The 7,704-nt window shown below is 41.9% G+C and overlaps 1 protein-coding gene across 1 annotated transcript in view; it reads left to right on the plus strand.

Moving 5' to 3' along the window:
• Positions 1 to 7,496, plus strand: part of abhd15a (abhydrolase domain containing 15a) — a 14,236-nt gene extending 6,740 nt beyond the window's left edge. Inside the window, exons 2-3 of the mRNA XM_071900682.2 lie at positions 4,170 to 4,522; positions 5,417 to 7,496. Of these exons, the coding sequence (XP_071756783.2) occupies positions 4,170 to 4,522; positions 5,417 to 6,086 (1,023 nt within the window). The 3' untranslated portion in view covers positions 6,087 to 7,496. The remainder of the gene's footprint in view (positions 1 to 4,169; positions 4,523 to 5,416) is intronic.
• The last annotated feature ends 208 nt before the right edge of the window (positions 7,497 to 7,704 follow it).

Raw genomic sequence — 7,704 nt, forward strand, 5'->3', positions numbered from 1 at the left:
TGATTCATATCCATTCAAAATCATTCTGTGCTTCCTCTGATATGCTCCTTTTGAATCAGTATGATTGAAAAAGTGAGTGAGGGAATGAATGAATGAATGAATGAATGAATGAATAATGTTCCCATACATTAGCTCTGCTCAAAGATTTCCCAACAGTCATGTTCTAGTCATTTATCCGGTCTGGTAAGCCCTCCTCTCCTCTCATATAGCTACAGATAACCAGAAAGTGGCACTGCAGTCTTTCTCAGCTGGTAAATATTTAATGTAGTGATGTGCTACAGCTCTTCCTGCATTCCATAGTGCTGTCTGCAGACTTAAAGCAGAATACCACTCTATTTAAAAATGCACCTGCTATTCCTACATGCTATGCCAGTCCCGCTATTATTTGTGATCATAAACTCCTGTCTCGAAACTACAGAACTGAGACTTTAATCATCCGGTGATGTTGCGTTGTACATCGGTGTGACGTCTCAGATTACAGGAAGAGACAAACCCTCTGCTCGTGTTTCTGGAGACAATAGAAGATAAACTATTCTAAACCTAATATTCAGAGGTTTTCCATTTTAAAGTCTAGACTAGGACATTCTATCCTTCCTCTCCATTCTTCCTTTCAATAAAACTTTTGTCTTGATAGCTATTTCCATTCCAACAGGAAGACATGGCAGTGAAGTTAATCCCAAAGGCTGGATGCTAATAATAGATAACAAGTATTCTCTTGCTCTTGCCCTCTTGCACATATTTCATGCATATGCCTTCATGGTAGTAAATGGTTTGGTAACTCTTCCATTTACAGTCGCCCTAAGTCCTAAGTGCGAGGTATTTACCAGTTAAATACATGGGATCAAGAATCGTAAATTGCCATCGTAAATTACCAAATGATTACAGCTGTAACTAAGTAGGCCAATATTATACATCATGCTGAATTACATAAAAATACCTCTCATATTACAAGTAACTACACTGTAGTTATTAGACTTTCTTAGAAACACGACAATTATTACCCATCCAGTCAAAGTCTTGCAGACACTGGAATTATCAAACTGCTTTTATGTTGTGAGAATTATATCAATAATGATCTCAAATAAAACTTACATAATTTTCCTCTACTTTCATACTACATTTTCTTACTGGGTAGATGTGCTTATGCTGCATTCACACTGTAGCTGTATGCAGTAGAGAGCAAACCGGATGTTCATTGTTTTAAATAGGAGAAAGACACTGACAGTAAGCACCGCCTACAGTACCTGTAGATCGAACCTGGCAGCAAAAGTTGAATTTCACCTTTTTTGCCCTCTACCACTGCAGTGAAGACACACTGGAAGTTCAAAAAGCTTTGATTTCAAAGATTTCAAAGACTTTCGGGGACCTCACAAAAATAAATGACTCATGGCAAAATATAAGCCCATGAGCTGAAAGTACCAGGCAAGTGAAAATAATGCAGTACTATGTTGTAGCATTGTAGCAAGCTAGCTAATGTTAGCTAACTTTGCCCAATCGAATTTTCTGACCATCATTCTTTTTAGTGTTATGGATTATGCACAATGTAGCTATAACTCTGTATTGTGGTATTTGTAATGTTAGGCTGTTGTGAAAGAATAACGGCCAGCTTTTTTCTTTTGCCTCTCCAGAAGTGCGATCAAAAACAAGAGATGGTTCTCATAACCATATGGCCTGCCTAGGCGATTAGAGGTGGTTCAGTATTTTTATCTGAACAAATCCGGTAGAGGGTCAGTGGTTATTATAACCATTTCCTCCAGTCTCACCAGTCCTTTGTTTGAAAAAGAATGAGAATCTGTACTGTTTTGAATTCTGTATGCCTATAGTCACAACTACACTACTGATTTCTATATTAATATTCTTTTACTATTATTATCATTAAAGCACTCTTAAAAGCACATTATTAAAGTCCCTCTTACAGAAAGGAGCAAGTGATGTCTAAAACAAGTTAAGTCTGCAGCAAAGGCTACAAATAAGTGGAAGTTATTTGTAGCCCAACTTTACTTCCTTAGCACTATAGACACAAGGCCAACAGCAACATGGAGCATGAAGAGGAAGGCACAGAGGAATCTGAAGACTATGTAGTGCCAGATATCAATAAAGTGTCACCTAAGGAATATGAAGTATTCTTGAAGTCATCTTGTTCATTCAATGCTTCCCTACCTGACCTCACTGCCAACCTGCCTGCTACACCGCTTAACCTGTCTACAGGACCTGCAGTTTACTGTAAACAGAGGGTGTAAAAATGCAGAAAAGAGAAACACTGTTGACCAAAAACACCTAAGCCATCAGATTTTGACAGCCAGCTCCTTGGAGCTCTTGAAAAAATAATGATGATGATGAACTTTTGTGCCTCAGCCTTGCTTAAAAGGTGAAGACACTCTCCGATGAACAGAAGAGTGTTTTTCAGATCCGAGTGGCACACGTTGCGAGAGACTTGTTTTATGAAATAGTCTAGTTTAACTCAGTCACTTCAGTTCCAAATAACTCTATGTAGCCAGACACTTTTTTTAAACTGTAAAGTTTCAGTTTTTTTTCATACATGTCCCTTACATTTTGCATGTTGTTAGAAATTACTGTATAGTGTTCTTAGGTGTTTATGTTTTTAACAGTCTTGAGATTCAGCAAGTTCAGTCTTGTCAAAAATATTAATCTACTAAATGAAAAAAGCTGTTGACAACATTTGTTTTAATCTTTTTAATCAGGGAAAATCTAAATTTATGAACATTTGAATTCATGTTAAAGAATGCTGTTGCTTTAAAATTGCTCGCAATAATACAAAAATATTAAGACAATAACACTTTACTACCTGGGCTCATTCCTCACCCAAAACAAATAAAATTGTGCCAATATTGCTCCGAACTTGGCTCAAGCAGAGCTGTTGTGGGTAGGTTGAGGCTGTCTGGGCTGCCTGCATGGACATCATCCCACCTAATGAGATTATGCAGTATTCATGTTACCTTCACCAAGACCTCCTCAGTGTCTGACAGTTGCCCAATGCCTGTACATTCTTCACTGGTGGGCCAAGTGGCATTTTCAACCACCCACCTGGCTCCTGACAACCTGTAATTACCTCCGCCAAGGAGGTAATGCTTTCACCTGCGTCTGTGTTTGTCCGTCCGTCCGTCTGTTAGCAGGATATCTCAAAAGGTCGGACACGGATTTGCACAAAACTTGGTATGAAGGTTGGTTTTGGGCCAAGGAAGAACTGATTAAATTTTCATGTTGCTTGGTCAAACGGGCATGGTTTTGGGCGTGGCATATCACCGAAAGGTGGTTATCACACATGGCGGAGGTCTGTGCTCTACTGAGCACATTTTCTAGTTGATGATGCACTTCTCTGGCGTCAACAGTTTCCCTGGTAATGGCCCCATCAAGTAGCTTGTGTTTTTTCTCGGCCAAATGAGGAGCTGGTAGATCAGGTGGTTGAACTGGCTTTGAGTAAGGCTAAAATAACCCCAGAGCTTCTATTCGTCCATTTTGAGCTCCTAGAACACCATTTTCTGTGATTGAGATGTATTCACATACGTTTGCAAGTCATTTTGAAATGAAATGCAATGAATCATGGCAACATCAAGGCTGCTACGGTTGTGTTATGCTATTTGCCATTGCGGTTGACTAAAATTCTGCAATACCAACCGGTATTTTTTAGGCTACAATGTGAGTGCAGCATCACAGGAATGCACAAGTTTAGTAGTTTAGTATGATGAGATTCATCTCTGCAGAATGGCTACCAGTGTATTACTAAGTAATACCTTCAACTAATTCCCCCTTCAACTAATAAAGTTTATCAAATCAAGAAATCTCTTCACTCTCTCCCATATTTCTCTTTTCTGTTATATACTGTCATGGATACCATAAAAAATGCTCTTTTAAAATCTAGAAAGTCAATGGTTGACATTTTTTTATTTTTTGTCTCATGAGTTTAATACCTATCCATCTCTCAAGTGGAGGGACTGTATTTAATCATGATGAATGTATATAGCATTCTCGATCAACTATAAAACTAATTAAATATCAGTTGAGAGCTGTAGTAAACAATTTCTTTGTCTAAAGTACCTTCTCTACTTTCTCTACCTTCTCTACCCATGTATGCATTCATACTTATCTATAAGATGTGAGACCACATGGACACATCCTTCTCTCTCTTTTTGTCCCTCCTCTGTCTATAGTTGTGTGAAGCAGCGCTGTCCCATGGCTACCTCCCCGCTGTCTTCAACCGCCGCAGCCACAACGGCGCCCCCCTCACCACCCTCAAACTGCAGCAGTTCGGCGACCCGGGAGACCTGCGCGAGGCCGTGCGCTACATCCGCTACCGGCAGCCCGCAGGAAGGCTGTACGCAGTGAGCGAGAGCACCGGCTCGGGCCTCCTGCTGTCCTACCTGGGGGAGTGCGGATCGTCCAGCTACGTGACGGCGGCCGTCTGCCTGTCGCCCGTGTTCCGCTGCCAGAGCTGGTTCGAGAACGGGCTGTGTTGGCCCCTCCAGTGGGCCTTGGTGCTCTACCAGAAGATGTGCCTCAGCAGGTATGGAGGGAGAAGTAAAGGGGAGAGAAAGATACTGACATGAGAGTTTGTCTGTTTGTCTGAAAATTTGCCCGAGTTGGAGGGACAGAGGGAGAGGGAGTGGTGGGCCGAATGCTAATAAGTGTGAACAAAATACCACTGGTGAGAAAAACAGAAAGAAAGACACAGAGATGAACAACAAATTGGAAGCTTTTAAAAAAGGTCGGTAACCTGCCAAGGATAGTGTGAAAGCACAAGAGGTCAGTTTTTCTTACAGATCCGGTCCTTTTGGAATATGGTGCATTAGTGTGAATGAGGCCACTGAGCCAAGAGTTTTGCGGGATAGAAAGGGATAAAAAGATCTTCCATTATTCCAGTTTTCTCCAGGGATTGTATCACTGTGTGTCAAGAGGGTGGATGAAAAGAAAAAAAAGAAAACGAGGGCTTCACAAAGCTGTTTCACTAAGCTTCTCATTTGAAAATCCTAACACCAGAGACTAAAGACATTGAGATAGGAAATAAATGACTGATGCTTATTTTCAATCAGCCAGAAGTGAAGATGAAACTAGAGTGTGTGTAGAGGTGTGTAGAGTCCTGAAACAGAGCAAGGGGAATAAAAAGGGAGATACTGATTTTAGGAGGAACAGGTGCAAGGACAGACTAACCATTGATTGCATATGCTCAGATGATTAAGGAAACAATCAAGCTACTCTAGCAACAGATGGTCTGTTCAATGCAAAGCCAATGATTTTTAGAGACACAGTGACCTAGTTAAGGTTTCTCAAATCAATGCCAACAGGGAATATGAGATGCATGCAGCTCTTCAAATTGATTTACTGGTTTTCTCTTGTCTGTGTCTCTGTGTGTCTGTGTGTGTGTTCAAATGTGTGTGTGTGCATGTGTCTACTTGGATAGGTACAGGACAGTGCTGGGCGAGACCGTACAGACAGACACCCTATTTTCTAGTTGTTCCTTACGCGGCCTGGAAGAGGCTCTGTTCTGTCAGACTGCACATAAAGCCGCTGCACCGGCAGCAGCAGCAGCAGCAGGAACCGGTAGCAGCAGCAGCAACACTTCTGGTAGCTGGGATGCTTACTGGGAACGCAATGAACCCTTGAGGGATGTGGACGAAGTGGCTATCCCTGTTCTGAGCGTGTGCGCTCATGACGACCCGGTCCGCGGCGACACCCAGTCCACCTTACCTCTGGAACTCTTCGAGACCAACCCCCATTTCTTCCTCCTCTTAACCGGCCACGGAGGTCACTGCGGCTTCTCCACCCAGTCGGACGGGGGCGCTGCCGGCACGGTCGGTCCGGTCGGCTCTGCGGCCGGTCTGAGCGGCGGGATCGGGGGCCCCGGGAACGCCTGGAGCCACAGGGCTCTGCTGGAATTCTTCCGAGCGACCACGGACTTCTTCGCTGCGGAGGAGAGAGCTAAACAGCTGGCGGCAAGGAGGAGGGGGTTGGGGGGAGGCAGCGGAGGGAGGGTTTTCCGCCACCGCAGCGTCAGTACGTGTAAAAGAGTGCCAGCATGTTCCCATAACATCCATGCCATTTACAATTGGCAGAGGTCCTATACACGATGAGTGATGTTAATGGAGGTTAATGGACTACACTGCTGATGTGCTTTTTGATATTGTTTGGATTGGGGATGGGAAGGACTCAGCTTGTACGACACTCAGCTAAGATGTGACCGTAGCCAATACAAGTGGTTGTTATAGTAAGAGAACCACTGAAGTCATGGAGTACTTTGCAGCATATTAAGTTTGACCGGAATGACGAGGGAGATGGTGTGTGTTGTGCTCACACTCTTCAAGTGAGTTAGAAAACACTACAAAAAAGTAATGTCTGCTCACAAGCTTGCGCATTACACTTAACTGCTGAACACAGCAAAGCGGCACTTAACTCTCCAGTTGGATGTGCTCCTATATTTTTCTACAGACTACCATATAAGTCTCTTCACTGCCAACTGTGTAAAGCGAAGGATTCTGCCACAGTTTTTTATTTTTTATTTTATGTGCACACACATTTATTGATTCATCAAAGCATCTGGCATCACATTGTACATGCTTTGTTATAATGAAAATAACCACTGCACCGTAATTTGGGATATCTGACCCCTTGACACTTATGTGAGTGATTTTTGTTCATTACTTGAGGATATTTATTGGGGAGCAAAAGTATTCAAAGTCCTGTGCCTAAGGTTAGAGAGGAACAACAGTTCCAGGGGAAATGAAGTACAGTTTGAACTAAGTGTCAGATGGGTTATAAGAACTTGTGCAGTGTTATATTTAATAGTGCCCATTTATGAGAGTTTACTATCGTTGTTGAATGTTCTCCTCTTTACTGGGAAATGTGTTGTTATGCCCAGAATACCAGGATTTATGTGTGATGACCACCCAGTGAGCTTTCAGAGGAAAATCTGTGTCATGAGGTTATGATATTTTACTGAGCTGGCTGGGTGGAAGCACTTTGTGGGTTTTCCTATCTCATAATAACTCCAACTCTGTGCTCCAAGGTTTTCTCTGGCTTCTAAACAGGCGCAGGTGGTCAGGTTGTGAGTGTGGTGGGTTTTGCACAGGGATGCAGCATGCAAGACTCTCTAAGAATATACAACGACCTTTAGGAGCATAATGCTGTGGGAAACATTTTAGGAGGCTCCTAAGCAAGGAAAATGCACTATCTGAATTAATTCTTGTACATTAAGCGGATAAATGATTCAAATGAATTAAAGTAATACACATTTGTTTTAAGTGGTCAGAAAAAAACACTTAAGAGGGCAGCTTAAGAGTTTAATAGGCAGGGAAAACCCTCGGTTCAGTGTAAGGGAAAGGGTTCAGTGAAAGGGAAGCGAAGACACAAAGCTATCAGGTTTGTCAACTGATTGTTTTCTTCTATTGTTTTAGAAACATGCTATACACCTGTTAAATGTGTTACATTATGTGATTGGATAAAAAAAAGTCTAATAAATGAACCATGATGACAAATTGGTTGAACTTGGGAAATACCTTTTTATGGTCATTATGAGGCAATATATCATGTTCACAAATAACATAAAATTGGCATGATGCCGACATTCAAGGGTTTATTTTGCCATTTCAGGTAAGTAAAATAAGCCTAATTACTGGGAACATATTACATCTTATAATGCAGAAAACAAACACACTGCTTTTTTCTAACATTAAAGCACATCGCACCAAAGTT

Source organism: Centroberyx gerrardi, chromosome 6 (genome assembly GCF_048128805.1).
Source record: "Centroberyx gerrardi isolate f3 chromosome 6, fCenGer3.hap1.cur.20231027, whole genome shotgun sequence".
Lineage (NCBI taxonomy): Eukaryota > Metazoa > Chordata > Actinopteri > Beryciformes > Berycidae > Centroberyx > Centroberyx gerrardi.